Source organism: Pavona decussata, unplaced genomic scaffold (assembly GCF_977016875.1).
Source record: "Pavona decussata unplaced genomic scaffold, jaPavDecu1.1 SCAFFOLD_102, whole genome shotgun sequence".
NCBI lineage: Eukaryota > Metazoa > Cnidaria > Anthozoa > Scleractinia > Agariciidae > Pavona > Pavona decussata.
The window spans coordinates 4,631,682-4,650,212 of NW_028145517.1; the positions used below are offsets into that span (position 1 = coordinate 4,631,682).

An 18,531-nucleotide genomic window follows, 5' to 3' on the forward strand; every position below is an offset into this window, starting at 1 on the left:
TTAAGAACCAGTACTTTTAATTGTTTCATCCAGGTTTATGAACAGCTTCATTTTATTAGAAAATTAAATCCATAACTGAATTATGAGAAACTTGTTTCAATCAAATCTTCACTAAACTACTTTAACTTGTCTAAAACATGTCACTGAACGCATCTGAAATGCTTAATTAAAGTCACTTATTTCAATTACTTCATGCGCACTGTCTGCATATTCTGTGTAAATAACTTAAACTAAATGCTCTTGAAATTTTTAATTTAAAGTTAAACTATTTTCTTCAATTTAATTCCCTGAAATTGGTTGCCAGCTGTTATAAGCCTGTGCCTAAATTGCATAGTGCTAAAAAACTTTTACATCAACATTAAATAGTAACAACCACTGTATTTACAAAACCAGAGAAAACCCTTTTTAGTGAACTCTAGGTTTACTTATTAAAATAGTACAAATAACACCACAATATCCTAATATTATTGTTTGTATGTAGTTAAGCCTTTTAGCCCCAATAATGATCAGGGGGGCTGTTAACATGTTCACCAGTTCTAGGGTGGTGGCGGTTGGAAGAGTCCACATCTGGACATTATGCCTGGTATGTGTCAAAAAGGTAGCCCTTTCAGATACATTCAACTCTCACCTTGCTGACACCTGACTATTATGGACACCCAATGATATGGACAGCAGCTACATCCCCCGGCAAAATAAATCACAGACATTTGACTGAAATAAATTCCCGCTATTGCGGACTCTTACTATTAAGGACAGTAACCTGCGGTCCCGAGGGTGTCTGCAATAAAGGGAGTTGACTGTACCTTCCACAGAAAATGGTCCCCCTTTCACATCCCCACCAAAGAAAACCTGCATCTCTTTTCATGGGGTCAACTTTCAGTTTTCAAAATAATTTCAAAGCACATTACAAAATGAAGGGTTTGGGGCATAAACAAATCATAGTGCTTTTTAGATCACTTTTTCTCCTTTTATCTCAGATTTGCTGAATTTTTCAGGAGACTTCAATTCCTTTAAAAATGTTCCGTTCTGTTTGGAATAAAACCCCTTGACTATTGGCAACTTTTTTGTTTTTATCACAACATGAATTGCAAGACAGCAGATAAAACATTGAGGCAACGTTTCCTGAAGGAATTCAAGGCCACATGGAAAAAATGCGGGTAATCTGAGCTAAAACAACCAAAAGCGATCAAAAAGGTTCCGTAAGTGAGTAACTTATGCCCTGAGCCCTTCAAATCAGTCTCGCACTGTAAGTTTTATTTATTCATCTAAGTGGCTTTAGGCAAAGTCAATTTGAACAACAGTGAAAATTCTAAGTGCGTGAACATCCAATGGATGTCAAGAAGGGAACTTGTGAACATGTCAACAGCCCCTTACTTGATCAGACAGGTCACAATTAAACACATGATTATCAAAATGGGGCTTGTTTAAACAAATTCTCCCAAATAGAACCCTTGGAAATAGAAGGAAAACAGTGAGGAGAAAATACAGGTTGATGTTGGAACTTAAAGGGTTAAGTCCTGGAGGGGGTACTCCTGTATATAAGCTATATAGGTTGTGCGGACTCCACAGGGTTTGGTTTTTGAGCTGTTTTGGTCTGAAATAGGGTATAGATTGTTAGTCTGAAATTCTGAAAGTGAGTATGGATTTTACAGACAAGGTCTGAAAATTGGTATGAATTTTAGAGGCCTGGGCCTCGTTTCTCGAAGGTCCCAGTAACTTACTGGGCCCGATAAGTGATTTTGGAAATAGATGTTTCTTAACAGAAGTCAACTTTTCTTATCTTTGAATGCTTAATTTTAAAATCTTATAATGGTATGAAAACATTGGCCAAGTACCATGTCTGTAATCACTGTGTAATCGGCAAAGAAACATTTAAAAATATACTTATCGGGTCCGGTAAGTTACCGGGACGTTCGAGAAACGGGCCCCCGGTCTGAAAATTGGTACCAAAAATTTACATATTTTTGTCTGAAATAGGATCAGGGTTTGGAGAACCACGCTGCACAAGCCACCCCCACCAAAAAATAGCAAGGAGTACCCCCACCCCCTTGAAGGGCAGGGGGGGGGGGGGGGCGGTTAGTGCATGAACCCTTTAAGTCCCAGTTGTGACCAACATCTAATTTCTCCTTACAATGTCACTGCTTGATTAAACATTTAAGTCAGAAGAATAAACTAACTAAAGGAAATAATCACCAAAGATGAAATGCCTTGATTTTTAGACAAAATCTCCCAACTGGTAACATAAAAAATATATGGAGGACAGCTGGGAGGAGAATATACACATTGATTTTGGGGTTGAAAGGGTTAACAAACATCTTGCAGGTTCTTTTTGTCTTTGCTAATCACATAACAAAAAATTGTTCACAGCGGCATCGGTAATTAGCAGAAAATATTTACTATACTGTTTTGTGGCTTGCTAAATTATTCTCTTCCACAGAAGTGAACAGGTATTCTTGCTTTGCAGCAGAAATTGTCTTTACAAAAGGACAGGCCTGCAGGCCACGAGCAATGTCTTCCAACATGAAAACAATACAATTTACAAAACAAATACAAAACTAAAAGAGTGCAAACTACAAAAGCGAATAGCGTTTAAAAACTGGAAAACTGCAGAACTGCAAAAACAGAGCAGAAAACAGGTCAAACCACTGAACTGGTATTGTTGTTGTAGATGTCAGTAGCTACTTTAGCAGATTCACTTCCGCAGGCTTTTAACAAGATACCCTCCCTCATATTTGACTACCTTAGTCTGGTCAGCAAGCTTCTTCTCCCGTCAACAGCATCCATTGGTATTCATGTAATGAGCTTAAGGTGGAACGTAAGCTGGGGGTAGTCTGTACCCTGAGTATGCTACCTTACGACTTGTACTAGAAGCACTACCTCCGCTGCTGCTGTAGCTGTAGCTGTAAGAAGATTGCTTGAAACTGCCGCCACCTGTTACCATACTGTAACTTACACTAACACCACCACCGCCAGCTCCGGCACCACCACCACCACCGGCTCCACCTCCACCTCCGGCAGCGGCACCACCACTTCCAGCACCCCCGGCACTACTGACAGCCAAAGCACCACCACTGGCACCGCCGCTGCCACCACCACCAGCACCAAACGCCCCACCTCCTCCGGCACCACCACCACCTGCACCACCAATACCTCCTCCTCCAGCACCAAAACCACCACCTCCACCACCACCATTAGCAACAAAGCCAGCATTTCCACCACCTCCGCCACCGCCACCACCGCCTCCTCCCATTTGTCTGCTAGACATGAATGTTGGGGCTTGGTAAGGCACAGATTTGGTTTCTGCTATCAGCAGTGGGGTCTTATCACCACCTAGGACAGGGCTACGAGGATACACAGGGGGGACTGGAGGCTTTTCATTGGGCAGGACAAGCGGCTGCTTCAGTAGCTGCTCCTTGATCTCATACTCTTCCTGGAGAACAATTGGCTTTTTCTTGTAAATGAAGGTTGTCTTCTCAGCTCCTGTCAGTTTCTGCTTCCTGCAACATCCCATCATAATCAGCAAACAGCAGCCAATGATGAGAAGAACAATTGCGAGTACAATGGCAGGTATGATTGCATAGGTCCACCATATTCCTCCTGGTCGATCACCAACTATAGCACCAGTATCTGGCGGCAGTACAGACTGGCATGGACCAAGCATCTCATAGGAACCAGACACCACCTTGAAACCTGGCCGAAGTGCAGCCACAAATGCTGGATTCAACCCTCCATCAAGCCAAAAAACATCAAGGAGCCTCTTCAGGAACGAATTATAGCATTCATCATATGGAATGAAATCGAAATAAAATGTAAACAGCACTCCAGGGGCATAGCTGACAATGCGCACACTAGTAAAGTTAACACCAAAGTAATTGGCTATCTTGTCTAACAGCATCAGTCTGATTCCAACATTCTCCATAAAGGTAGTGTTGTCATGTTCCAGTATAATGTTAAATTTGTGATTGTATGGAGTATCGTCTTCCAACACACTCACTTCAAAAGCATCATAAGCCTTTTCTCCCTCTTTGTCGCTGGCAGTCATTAAAAACTCATGCAATCCAACTCTGTTGATATCAGTAGGCAAGCCATAAATTTCTTGTCGTGAAGAATTAAGCAGAATCCATGAAGTGTTCAGAAGTTCATGGCCATCAATTGTCCTCATGTCAAGTGAAAGATCTGGTGTGTACATGTCTTCCTTGTCAAAGAATGTGTCGTATGGAATGTGAAATCGTAAGCCCTGCCCTTGGAACACATCCAGCCGATCAATGTGGTTGTATAATTTTGGTGCAGTGTTTTTAGGTTGCGGCGGAGGTGTGCAGGGCCCCAGGCCTCTGTATGAACCTGATGCCACTGTAAACTCAGGCTTGAGTGCAGTAACAAAATTTTCATTCAACTTTTTGTTAACCACAAAGCTTTCAATCATTTTCACCAAGCTGGGGTCATCACATTTTAGATCTTGAAGAGAAGCAAGTTGAAATGTGCAGGTCACTGGATAGTCTGTACCAAAGCTGCTAACTCGGATATCATCAGCACTCACGCCAAAGTAAGCCGCAAGCTTGTTCATCAAAGCCACCCTTGTTTTCACATTCTCTACAGGAGCTGTTGCATCAAGGATGTCAAATTTGAACTCATGCTTATAGTTCTCTGTATCTTGTATCACCTCCACTTGAATTGTATCAGTTGCTGCAAAACCAAAACTGTCTTTCGCTGTCAGATGAAAGTTGTGGATTCCAAGTGTACTGCTGTCCATTGGTAGACTTATTATGTCTTGTTTTGTTGTGTCGAAGAGAATCCACGAAGATTGAGCCGTAGTCGGCATTTCTAGGTTCAGATTAGGTGTGTAGCCGTCTTCCTTGTCAAAGAATGTATCAGAGGGAATGTGATACTTCATTTGTTGACCTTGGGTGACAACGAGGCGTGGGATGTGGTTCAGTAATACTGGTGGAGTGTTCATTTCGCAAGGTTTAAGGAGTTTGTAGTTACCTGAAATCACTCGGAAATCTGGAGAAAGGGCTTCCTTGAATGTTGAGTTTAACGTTTTGCCATAGTTACTCCAGAATCCATCTATCAGCTTTTTCAGGTCAGGGTGGTTGCATTTGTCACGCGGAACATTATCAAATCGAAAAGAAAATGTCGTGTCCGCAGCTTGACTTGACACTCTCACATTTTTGTAACTCAGACCATAATAAGCAGCAATTTTTTCCACCAGTTTGACCTGCATAACAACGTTAGCCTTGACCAAAGCATAGTTGTCAATAACGATTGTAAACTCATGGTTATAATTGTTGGGATCTTTCAAGACGTTTACTCTGAGAAAGCTGGTTCCTTCTTGATCTATTCTGTCTCTTGCAACCAAGCGGAACCTGTTCAGTCCTATGGTGCTGATATTTAATGGCAATGCAAAAATGTGCTGATGTCTGTTCAGAGAAATCCACCAAGGATCAGGAAGTGCCGCATTATGGCGTGTTCTCAAGCTTAGCCTAAGGTTAGGTGTATAAAAGTCCTGTTCATCAAAGAAAGTCTTGTAAGGAATCTTGAATTGTAGCACCTGGCCTAAGTACACCTCTTTCCTGTCAATGCGGTTAACTTCGTTTGGTTTACTTTCTTGTTTTGGTGTGATGTTGACACAAGGTCCATTGCCATAGAAATGGCCTGTCACTACAGTGAAGTTGTCCTCTTTAAGGGATGCCACAAAGGATTGATTCACTTCATTTTGCCGTCCATAAACCCAGAAGCCATCTATTACCCTAGCTAGCTCTGGGTATTTACAATCTGTATATGGAATGGAATCAAACCTAAAATGTACAGAGGGTCCAGGAAAATATTTGGCAATGCGTACATGGCCTAAGTCCATCTTATAGTAATCAGCAATTGACTTCAGTAAAGACACACGGATGCCAGCATTTTCTGCCAAGTCTTTGTAGGTGTAGTCTTTAAGGAGGATTGCAAACTCATGATTGTAAATGTTAGAATCATTCAACACCTCAATACTAAAACTGTTAAAAGCTTCAAGCCTCCCACTGTCAATGGCCACGATGCGATACTCATGCTGTCCACCTGACTTAAAATTACTGGTTTCACCATAAATTTCCTGCCGAAAGGAATCAAATTGAACCCAAGAGGTTGCCGGGAGAGCCTCGTTATTCTTTGTTCTCATTTCAAGCTTTAGGTTAGGAGTGTAAAAGTCATGTTTGTCATAGAAAGTGTTGAATGGGATGGTGTAACGCATTCCTTGGCCCCAAGAGACATCAAGCTTGCCAATAACACTGTTTATTTCAGGTGGGGTGTTTTCAATAACAGATGCCATGCATGGACCAAGGCCTTCATAAAAACCAAACATCACAGCAAACTCTGGGAGAAGGGCACTTTTAAAGTTTGGATTTAACTCTTTGTTGTTGCCAATCCCTTCTTTTATCTTCCTTAAGAATTGACTGTCACAATCTTCATAAGCAGCTGATGATTCAAACTGGAATGTGAAGAAAAGAGCACCATGGTAATACTTGTAGGAAAGCACATGCAAGTCTGAAAGATTCAAACCGTAATAATCTGTAATTTTCCTCATTAACTTCAGTTGTATGTCAATGCGACTCATAAACATCGCATGGTCATAATTCAGGACAATTGTCAACTTGTTATTGTAACGGATACTTTCACCTTCTGACACTTGCACAGTAAAGGAAAAGTCAACAGCTTGTCCACCTTGATCAGTGGCAATAAGAACAAAGTCATGTGTGCCGATAGTGTCAGCACCAAAAGCCATCCCATAAAGCTCTTGTTTTGAAGAATCAAATAATATCCATGACGATGAAGAAAGTTCACCATAACTTCCCGTTCTCAGCTCTAGCATTAAATTCCTGGTGAAACCATCCTCTTCGTCATAAATTGTATCCCCAGGAATGGGGTATCGAAATGCAGTTCCTGGAAAGACAGTGAGTTTGTCAAGTGGGCGGAGGACTCTAGGTGCGGAGTTGCGAAGGCCCACTGTTGCAGTTACACTAGAAGATAAGGTCACAGTAATACCAATAGTTGTCACTGTTGGTGGGCTCACGATAGTAGTAGGTGTGCCGGTCATGTAGATTCTTCTTGTAGGCACTATGCTTCCTGACATTTGTGTTATGACAGGAGTTGGGCTCAAGTTGTTGAGTTGTCTTCGCACTCTCTCCCGATGACTTTTAGGATGACCAGTTGCAATATGCCAGCCACTTACTGGAGCATGGAGAGCCTGTTGGAATGCTCCTCTCTCAGAGCTGGACTTCAGCACAGAGGCTACTTGGATTCCTTCAATTTCAACAAAACAGCAGGTGGATTAATTAAATCCAATGCAATGCATGTTATTTCACTTGATAGAACTTTGGAAGAATATGTGCAAAAATATTCTGGAGCTGCACTTATCTATTAAACAACACTTGAGAAATTGTTGGACAGGTTTGCTTTTAATTCCTGATTGAGGGTGGGCTTCCAGTGTTCCAGATAAGTTTCAAAGCCAGGGAGTCTATAAATTGTTATAAGGAGTCAATAAGTGTTGTTCTTTTCAAATCTTCTCAAGTTTACCATTCAATTTGCCGGGTCAGGAAGCAGGTTTTCTCAGGTTTTTGATCTGAGACACCTACCTCTCTTATCTGGAACACTGGGCTTGTTGGCGAGAAGGGAATGAGTGAGAGTTTAAAGTGAAACTATTACCAACACTTGATTTGTGTAATTTTTTTCTGTGTGTGTAATTTGTGTAATTTTGCTGTCTATGTGACTAACTTACACATACCAATTAATTGGCCTGATAAGTAGGTTCATTTGCTTTGGGTGATTTACACATAATTTACAATTTACCAGCCAATTTCTTTTACTGTTGGTGTAGCATTGGGATGACAATCAGCCAGCTTGATCCAAGAAATCTGTAGCAATGCCACAGATTTTTATACATCAAGCCAATTGTTGTCCACTTTCTCATTCTCTTTGTCAAACTGGGCCAGGTCAGCCGGATTAATTGGTTGATGTAAATTGGCCTTTGGTGAAAGGTCAGGCTACAGTCTTTGCTTGGCTTATCCTGTTTGTTGATCTTATGTTTGGAGAGGAATAAGGCATGAATAGCACACAGCTAAAAAGGCATTCTTTTCTTGGAGGTGTGAATATCTTCTTCGCTTAGCAGGCTCAAGAATAGACCTACAATGTTGCATGAACTTCTCCTCTTGCCATTACTAACAAATTATTTTGGGAATTGAATTATTCAATGTCAATTTTTCAAACTCATCAAAGGCTTAATTTTAGTTCCTTTAATTTTTCCTTTTAAATAGAGCCTCCACTATTAAAACAAATATTTGACATTAAATTGTTGGAAATTGTGTCTTCCTTTCAAAATTTAGTTTAAAAAGTGGTAGACATTTGCTTTGGGAGAAATTATTAATGGTTTGAGAACCTATATCTAGCAATCAAAAGAGTGTTTCATTTGATTTCCAAACACCTCAAAGTTGGTCTCAAAAACTAGGCTGCGCCTTATGTTTTCAACACTTATCTCTGTGTTTGGCTATTAGGGATTGGTTTGTGATTAGGGATGAAACACTCTTCCTCATGCTTGATATAATTTTATTACTTCTACTTGCAACAATATTCTAATTGGAAATCTCTGTTCTACATACTAGAGACATCAACTCCACAGCCAATCTGCCAGGAAACCGCAACACCAGGCTGCCTGGAATCTGCCACATTCCCTGGCCCTGCTGTGACCATTGTCACATCCGTGAAGCCAAATGCTGTGTTATGGCCTCTCCCCACTACCATGTGAAGCTCATTTACGTTAACGTCAATGAAGTCTGACAGTTTTCTCATGAGATTCATCCTCTCTCCTCCACAAAGGTTGCCCATGTCAAGGTCAAACAAGATAGTTGCCACAGCAACTGGCATTCCGTAGGAACACTTGGGTTCTGTAAAGGGTGGCACCTTGGTTTCGTTTGAGATTGTTGATTGGTTGTTCAACATGGTATGTAAATCTTGAACGTCAATTGTAAAAACTGCCTTGTCATTGCTTTTCCGCATTTGGATTTCAATTTCAACTTTTCCTTTGTCGCGCCAAACAGGCACCCCACGAAGTTGGGCTTTAGCCACATCAAATGACAGCCATTTTGGTAGAGTAGTTTTCCCTCTTTCTGAAACCTTACGGACAGTAAAAAAGTGTTACATGTGGTTCAAAAACTCAGTAATAATTCATTAGCCCATTGACCTATAAAATGGTCAATAATACATCACATGCAGTGACTTTATATCGATAAACCTCCTCCTTATTAGTATGTGGTGTTTTTCTTGTATGCTAATTTCCAATGTTCACAACAGCATAATAATTATGACCTCTATTGACACACGCTTTTCCAGGAATGTTTTTGAAGCCGTTCAAAAACCTCGCAGCACGTGCTTTATCCTGCTTGTTTTTTAAACATTACTTCACGCATCCAAAGCCTTACAGCTGTTGTACTGTACAAGCATAGTCATTTCATTATTATTAATAATAATAATAATAATAATAATAATAATAATAATAGTAATTAATCAGAATTTCCAGAGGGGTACCTACCAAGGGAGGGATTTAACTTGTGTTTAGCCAGAAAGTATCTGTATTAGTAAAGGGCATCAGCCTTTCATGTATAATCCCATTTGGCATGCACTGTAGCATTAAAAGCAGAAGTTCTTTCTGATGTAATTTTCTTTGAAATCTTTAACCTTTCCTTTTCACAAGGTTAAATGTCACATTGTATTATCTAGTCATCTGTTGTACAGTCTCCTTTTCACTTTTCCTTTAAAATTGTGAATAAACAGTTGTTGTTGTTATTATTATTATTGTAAATGGTTTGAACCCAGGCGTCAAGTCATAAGTATGTAAATTATGATCATCCGGGTGAGTGTAGTCCTGAGAAGGACTGTTTGTGGTGAGTTTGACTGATGTTTCGACAACCTGAGCGGAAGTCATCTTCAGAATGACTCTGAAGATGACTTCTGCTCAGGTTGTCGAAACGTCAGTCAAAGTCCCCCCCAAACAGTCCTTCTCAGGACTACACTCACCCGGATGATCATAATTTACGTACTTATATTATTATTATTATTATTATTATTATTATTATTATTATTATTATTATTATTATTAAAATTTTCTCAAGTGCGCCATCCAATTTGTCAGGTCAGGAAGCCAGCATTTTTTTTTGCCTGATATCCAATAGCCCCTAATATCAAAGAACAAATACTCCTATCTTGACCCCATACTTTCCTTATAAAAGTACTGGAGAGAAGTTATAAAAGTATCAAGAAAATTCACCTTGGTTGATCATATCCTTATTTCTCATGATTTCAGGGGTTGAATAAGCCTTGATATTACAAGGAGAAATTTGATGCTGATCACTGTTAGGGCTGTTGTCTCAACTTACCTTGTATGGTCGTTCACTTCCATCCTGATGGGGTAAAAAATATTCAAAGGATCGTCCAACAACTGCTATAACATTTGGTAGTTGTCTGTACTCCTTTCCCAGATCTTTGCCATATGTAAGTGTCAAAAGAAAACACACACAGAAAAGTCTGACATTCATTTTGTAGACAGCAAAATGCGAGGCAACAGTGATCTCTTCTTCCGTGGCCACACAGTTTCCAACTAGTTAACAAATCATCGATGGATCTGTAGAAGAATATAAACATTCATTTGTTTATTAGCATAAATAAATTATGACTAAAAGCCAATTAAAAGTGGATGAATATAAATGAACGCCTTTGCACAAAAGGGTATTATGTCATGTTTTGGCTAAGAAAAAAATTGCTTTAAACTAACTAAACCCAGATGTTACATGCAAGGAATGGAGGGGGAGTAAGGATGAAATATTACAGAAGTTCAGATTTTCCTGCTTCCCTTCCTCACCCAGTGATCTCTGACATAGACCATAGCCCTGACCTTTACAGCTGTTTTTTTTTTCCAGTTTCAAAATATAATGCAATATTGCAAAACTGTTGGTTTTTATTCACCTTGTGCCTTAGGATTTAATCCACAACCACAAAAGTTAGAACCACCTTGTACAACATAACAGCACCAAAGGAAAGTATAGTGAGTGCTCAGTAGCTTTCATTTCAATGCTTACCTTTTAAGATTTTGTTCGTAGACTTAAAAGTTACAACCACCTTGTAGAGCATAATAAACAGCACCACAGGAAGGTACTGGTCAGTAGCTTTCATTTTATGGTCGCACTTTATGATTTCATCCACAGATTCAACGTGTTGACTCAGGAAGTGAAATGGTTAAGTTAGCCCAGAGGCTAATTTTACAACTTTGTACATGGGGTAAGAAAACAAATCTTCTGTCTGACAACAGCATTCCCACACCCTGAGTATAATCTTTTGGTTTTGTTCGAAGAAACACTCCCACGAGAAAGAAACCAAAAGGTGTGCACTGATTAGCCTAGGGGCTTAAAAACACAAAGGAAGTTATTTTGGAGTACACCTTTCTTTGATAATGGCATAAACAAATGCAGTGTTCCAATTGTCCCTATGGAAATTCCAGTATTATGAATCATTCTCAGAAAAGGGGGACTCAATTTTCGTTTGAAACGAAACACTGTTTAACATTCCATGTATGAATGTAGCATAATAACTAGAATGCAGAAGTGGATTTGAAGGAGACTTCAAAAGCCATATTTACAAGGACAATTCTTGCAGACTTTTAAAGACTATTAAAATACAGCTGAATGAGGCCATCCATGACTGTCTGCTAGGAGCTGTACAATTTTCAATATGTTGATACTTTACAAACATATATGGGATGTAGAAGTGACAAAAAAAATCTCTAATTGACAATGCATGACGCTCATGGAAACACCTGATTCAGCATCAAAGGTTCTAGAAGGTTTCTGAAGACAATACCTTGTGAATGGAGAGGAAATGGGTGTTGCAAAATATTTTCCTGTCTGATTGGCTTCTATATTGGAGTTACTATTTATTCAAGTCAAACATCATTAGCCACACAAAAAATCACACTTCTCTTTGGACAGTTTACTGCCAAATTGCTGACACTACTGAAAATCATTTTTCAGTCTCCAAAACATTTTGTTTTCAGATACATTTGGTAGAAAGAAAGTCGGAATTTTTGGACAGGTCAGATCAAATGTTTCACAATAAGATATTAGATAGCCAAAATTAATTTGTTAATCAAATTGTTCAACAATGGCTCAGCTTGGGTTCTGTTACATTTATCACATAGTACTGGACCAAGGGTGCCAATATTACATTTCTGTATCCACTGGCAAATAAAATCAGATTTAATAGCCAAAATGAATCAAATTTCTCAAGAAAATCTTCATAAATTTGAAAAATCACAAGACTCATTAATTATTAAGTGGAGGATAAAAGCTGCAAGTTTTAAAAATAGAAAGCAACGTGTCAGCCTATTTTAAATAAATTATCAACATATTTACACTGTACTTTGTAAATATTGTATCTACGAAGGTTTTTTCCCGGTGAAAAGAACTGCGCTATCTGACTACATTTTCCGATACTGCAGTTAACTTAGACTTTCTCGTACCTTTGGATTGTATCTGTCACCTGTTTAAAATCAAATCGAATTAAAAATCTGGGATCAGAAAGACGTGATCGCCGAAATGACATTAAACTACCGATACCATCAGTTCTTCCGTAGATCTGTTTAACATTTTACCGCATTTACGCTAAATGTACGAGCTGCAACAATATTTTCTCTCTGTTGGCTAAATTATAATTTCCTATTCCTTATGTCAAGCGTTTGCAACGTGATCATTAGAACCTAATTATCGCCATTTTGAAAACAATTTGGTATCACTCAGCAATCATCAGTTGAAAGACGTCAATTCTTACAGGTCGCGTTGATTTCGATAACATCGACTACGTGACTCACAATTTCGCTGATTAACCTCAAACTCCAGCATCAGAGATCAGCCGTGCGGACTTATCCATGTTTCATCTAAGTTGCAATTAAACTTGCAATGGAAAGTGCTGAAATCGTTCGAAGCTTTTAGCGTGACTGACGCTGTGATGTCGACTTCAGGAAACCGATCACAGCGTGAAACGTGAGAAGTGGGTTTTAAAGAGAGGGATAAACAAAGACAAATCGATGTTATCTTCTCTGCACAAACACAGTGGTGGCAAATAGAATAACAACGACGAAACGAGGCTTTGTTGTACTTGAAATCAATCTTGACGGTGTCTAGGTGCTAAAGTTCACAAACTGGCTGCGAACCAGCGAAAATGCTGCTTTGAGTTGGTTTGAAAATCAGCTGTTTGTCGCGAGAATCACGCCAGTACTTAAGTGATAAATACTCATGTCACTGCTGATGTATTGACAACCAAAGCAGTTCTGAAATTGCTGGATTTACTGCCCTCATCACATTTTGTAGGATTTACTTTTCCATCTGGCATTGTAGCGGTCGATATGAAGCTTGACTTTTTGATCCCATACGTATATTTATCGAGCATGGAGTGAAATCTCTACAATGTTCTCAAGCTTTTCGTTGAAATTTGCAAAGTACCTGAAAATTAAATTTGAAGCTCTACAGCAAACACTAGCAATATAGAAACAACTTTACATCTGACAAGCTCTCGACATGTTCTTGCATAATCGGTTCGACCGCCACATAAGCTTACGTACCTGTGCAGAGAACGAATATCGAACGCAAATTTCTCACCAAGAAGTTGGCAGAGTTGAACTTTTTAACCTCTAATACTAAAACAAAACAACGAATAATATCGGAATAGAGTAGAACGATGGATGATTTGTGAAGTAAATCAATATATTTAATTTTCTCCTCACGAACACCACGCTTCATTCAGATGTAAATCATTTATGTGCTGTTTTCTTTGTAGCTAAAGGAAAACAGTTTCATCGGTAGCCTGATGAAATGGTAGTTGATATCAGTGCTTACAGCAGTCAGAAAGGTGTTCTTTTGACAAGTTAGTAACAAAACACCACGGGCCAACTTTTGAGAGTTTTGCTGCATTTCTGGAGCAAGCGTAGAAACGATAATATGCCGAATAGAAAGATGAGTTACCCGCGCAATTAAAACGTGTTCAACACACCGCAAGATTTCGCCCGGTTTTCAAAGTTGGTCGTGAAAGTTCCCTTCTGAATTTCCAGGCAAAGGTTGCGTGTTATTTTCGAAAGAAGATTTTCACAGCTTATCGCCTTGTTCTTCTGAAAAATCAACTTAACTAATTTAGCGGGAAATGGCTATTCAAATCACGCCGGATCATTCTGTTCAAAGACAGTCACATGAACAATAAACAAATTTTGACTTCGAGTCTCACCTCGTTAAGTCAGCAATTCTCGTTGAAACACCAACACACGGTCGTCACTGAAAGGAAAGAAGTGCTTCTTGTTTAACACCTTTCCAAGAAGTTTACCGGGTGGTTGCTCTATATTTTGGTGAAGTGAATCTACTTGAGAGATCCTTCAAAGATCGGGTGTGTTTGCCAAGACGCGACGCGTTTCCGAACTTCACTGACGATTGGTTTTGATTGACACATTCCTCACATCCCGACACAGCGGGAACCAATCAGAGCGCGCGTTTTCTGATAAAAAGTCTGCGGTCGCCTGCTCCACTGACCAAACTCAATAACGTGTATTTAGAACCCAGTAGGTTACCGAGAAATGTTAAACTATCCTTTCAAATTAGGTAAAGGTGCATTGACCTTAAAAATAAACCTTCCTAATAGACGCCGCTTTTAGCATGTTTACCTCCTGTTAAAAACTTCGAGGCTAAATTGGTGCTTGCAGTAAAGTTTTGTTGGTTCCCGGAAGGGCGAGTGAAAACATTGGTCAAGCCTGCTCACCACAAAAAGATCATTATTAGAGATAATGGGTTTGCTTGCAAACCTATCGAAAACCTTTTTATTAAGAAAATTCTAGTGGCATTCATGAATATAAAATATTTAAATTAGCGGTACATCGCGATCAGTTGAAGCTGCGACTGAACATGGTGAAGTCGTGTTGTAGCGGTTTAGGGAATCTTTGTAATACGAAAAAATTCTGTAGTTTCTCTTGACTGAGTTGTTCCACGAAGAAAATTAGTTTCGATGTCAGTCTCAGTCATTTTATTCCGCGAATGATGTGCATTGTACTCCAAAATATCACAAAACCATTTTTTTGCTCCGACTACGAGGGGTGCCTCTTTTAATACAGAAACTAATTTATTAAACTTTTAATATCAATGGCATCATCTCTTGGCATGTTTGACAAGCTCTCAGTATGGCGTCGCCAAATTTACATCGACAGTCGGTAAGATTCTGCCTTCAGAAAATTCTAATAAAATTTTCAGTGCCGTCTATGTTCTTAATCGAAATTGAAAGGTCGTTGAAGGGGTATTTTTAAGCTGTAGAATATTGGCATGTTGACAAAGGGCATACCTTTAATTATTGTTAATTAACTTCTGTACAATGTGCGCATTTCTTTTTCGTTTTTAAATATATATATTTACCGAACGTCCGCTGTAGAAGAATTTATGCTGCTTCGAGAGTAGTTCTCGAATGATACTAAGTTTGAGGAAGACGAAAAAATGCTAAACCGTTTCGTTGCCTAACGTTCGTGATGGGATTAATTGAAGAAATTTTATCACCTATTTATCACAATTGTTTAAAATTGGCTTAATCTCACGCAAAGTTCTGCTGCCAGGAAAACTAAGCTAAAAGGAAAATCACGCCATGATTTCTAAGACGTGAAACAAATGAAATTATTGACAGTTTTACAAAGTACATTTTCACGGTACTTGCTAAAGAAGTGAAAGTTTCAAATTGTGTTTCAGTCAGTTGTCTCGTTTCTAGACGTCTGGCCCTGGAATCTGTAATTGCCCAGCGAACTATATAGTATATTCTATCTAAAGTACAATTTAAACACGTAAACGATAAATTTTTGTGCCGGAGAAAGCACAATTTTTCGTGCTTGTTTGAATTCCACTATTGAGTTGCTTTGCAATCAAGCACGTCTTCGAGGTCTTCGAACTTTGGGCGAAAAAATAATAAAAATTGCAATTTAAGAGTTATTTTGTCTAACATTTAGAGACAGAAACTTACGAAAACTTATTCAACTCCAATGATTGATCTGCAAATTTTCATCTTGCTCTTTGATTTAACTACAATATGTGCCTTTTGGCAGTCAAAGTCTCGGGGTTTTTTTAATAATAAAAGAAAAAGACCAAAACAAACGCTTCCATCATTCATATTCCCGTACAAGCCTCAGTAAGCAAGAATAAAAAGCTCTTGTCTTGCGGTGTAGTAAACAAATGTTCATGGTTACTGCTAAAAAACGCGGCCTGTATGCGTGGCAACAAGTCAGTCCAAACACGAACAGATTATTTAGTTTTTTTCCATCCATTCTTATATCCCGCCGCAACAGTTGCGTCGAGTGTGACTAGCACTCATTTTAAACCGAAGACGAGGGAAGAAAAAATACGATCCTATACAATCCTTAATACAATACTGAAGATTTTAGGTCAGGGCGGCCAAGAAGAAAATTCAAGCGAGATGCTTGAAATACTTTTCTGTTTTCTCAGATCTTTGTAGGGCCCCTCGAATTCGTAAATTTAACGAGGTATAAGACTAATTTAAAAGTACCAATTAATCGGCTGGTTAGAAACAATTTGACGAAGACAATGAGATGAGCAGACGAAAATCGGCCTGATTTGTAAAAATCCGTGGCATTGGGCGACAGATTTTTTAAATTAGGTCGAAATTTGCCCCGAGCAGTTCACTAGCAGAAAAACAAATCGGCTGACAAATTGTAACATGTAAATTGACTTGTGCGATTGAAAGTTCTTATCAGGCCGATATCGGTACGTGCAAATTCGCCTTACAGTGTACGTGTGTAAGCCTACCAGGTCTTTTTTTGACAGTTCAAAACAACATCTCTGTCCCTCCGAAATCAAAAGAAACTGTTACGAATGTTTGACGCGACATTTTGCTTAAGATTTCCCTAGAGGCTAAATCGGATCTTTTGGATCATGACCTCTTTTTTAAACATATGGGAGATTACTTAAAATGGGACGTGTACGCCAAATTTCAGAGATCATTGCGATTAAGGCCTTTCAAACATTATGTATTCCACCTAAATGAAGCCTTGAGTAAAGGCTCATGTTTTCGACATGTCCAGACAAATGGGTGTTTACTCGGTGTAAACGTTTGTCAACCGCTAACTAACTGCTTTGGGGCCGTCTCTAACCGTATATCTACTCTAGTCCAAACAACTCTTAAATCTGTCACTGGTTTAGTATTCGTTGCTTTTCATTCCAATCGTTGAGGCTCAAACAATTCTAAACAACAGTCGAAATCAAGTGGGTACACTGCAGTGAAGCAGAACACAACGCGTAGATGACTCACCACCGACAAATGGGGAGCGGAGGTTTCCGCCCAACTTGCGAGTCGAGTGTATACAAGAACACTTATGGATCACCGCATTGTATACTGATTTTCACATCTGCAAGTATGTTAAAGTCCTACACTTTAAAAAACATTGTTAGAATCACTACCTTGTTGTTTAAAATCTTCATCCAACGTACGGAAGACCACTTACACCTTCTTCATTCCCAATATTGCTCATACATCTGGATCAAAGTGAATCCCATTTGGAAAAGTAAACAGTAATATTAGAAGAAGAAACTTCTGCTTAGCGACTCGCTTCAATGGTCAAAGTTTACGATTTTAATCTGTATTATAAATAGCCCTGTCAGAATTTACGTACAGTCCAAATGGCTTTCATTTAAGATTTTCTTTAATGACTAAAATAACTACAATAGCCCCCGAGGGTTATTACGCGGGGTGCCATGAGGGTAGACCGTGGGCTCGGTACATTCCTCATGGTAGTTAAAAATCTGCACATTAATTTATTTATTAAACCTGAATTAAACTCTACTCTCTCCTAGAAGGAATATTTTTGTCCTCTATTGTTGTCATTGCTTTTAAAAAAAAAAACGACCCAATCAGAATCCATTATTTGCGCTGATATTTATAGGTCTTACTAAGCGGCGGACCATTAGAAATCACGGGAGTGGGGGTGACAACTCCCCCCAAAAAACATTCCTGCAAAGGAAAATTTCGAAAAAGAAATTCCTGCATGCAGTTCACCATGCATCCAAAAAAAACCCTGCAAGTAAACTGAACCAAAGTATGATATCAAAAGACAACGTCAAATAGTTTTAATGTACATATCAAGAATATAACCTGCTCTTCTGTCATTTTAACACATTTTACATGTATTATAAAATAGCCAGGGTCAAGCAAGCACTGTGATTGGTCAAACTGAGTTCTTTATAACTCCACAATGCACGAAGCATACGTATGGTGCGTGCATTATATATATGCACGGAGCACACGTCAGATTTTTCGCCTGTGAAAAATCTGAGAAATTCAGAGACAGAATGCGCTGTCACTCCAGCGATTCGCAAAGAACAGTCTCTTGTACTGATGTTTCCAGACTTTTAATTAACTTGAACTTGTCTCTCAACACCTTAAAACTTAAACTTGACTTGGAGTTAACTTCTTGAACTTGCTTACGAC

The 18,531-nt window shown here is 39.1% G+C and overlaps 1 protein-coding gene across 3 annotated transcripts; it reads right to left on the reverse strand.

The window, feature by feature from the left end:
• LOC146471781 (uncharacterized) lies at nt 1-17,700 on the reverse strand. Of its 3 annotated transcripts, XR_014866702.1 has the most exons (5): nt 14,293-14,634; nt 10,404-10,648; nt 8,631-9,144; nt 1,081-7,278; nt 1-1,049 (listed from the first exon to the last, which is right to left on the reverse strand). XR_014866702.1 is itself a non-coding variant. In XM_085120299.1 (4 exons), the coding sequence occupies exons 2-4, from the start codon at nt 10,560-10,562 to the stop codon at nt 2,804-2,806; spliced, it is 5,148 nt and encodes a 1,715-aa protein (XP_084976425.1). In that variant the 5' UTR covers nt 10,563-10,648; nt 17,505-17,700; the 3' UTR covers nt 1-2,803. The 3 variants fall into 3 exon arrangements, 2 of the variants coding, with proteins under 2 accessions (XP_084976425.1, XP_084976424.1); XM_085120299.1 differs by lacking the exon at nt 14,293-14,634 and adding an exon at nt 17,505-17,700 and having other exon boundaries at nt 1-7,278; XM_085120298.1 differs by having other exon boundaries at nt 1-7,278.
• Between the last annotated feature and the right edge of the window lie 831 nt (nt 17,701-18,531).

Coding starts and splice junctions, on each gene's coding strand:
- LOC146471781 (XM_085120299.1), bottom strand. CDS start 10,562: ATGAATGTCAGACTTTTCTGTGTGTGTTTTCTTTTGACACTTACATAT. Junction 9,145..10,403: donor GAAGTGAACGACCATACAAG/GTAAGTTGAGAC, acceptor ACTGTCCGTAAG/GTTTCAGAAAGAGGGAAAAC. Junction 7,279..8,630: donor CTGTGGAGTTGATGTCTCTA/GTATGTAGAACA, acceptor TTGAAATTGAAG/GAATCCAAGTAGCCTCTGTG.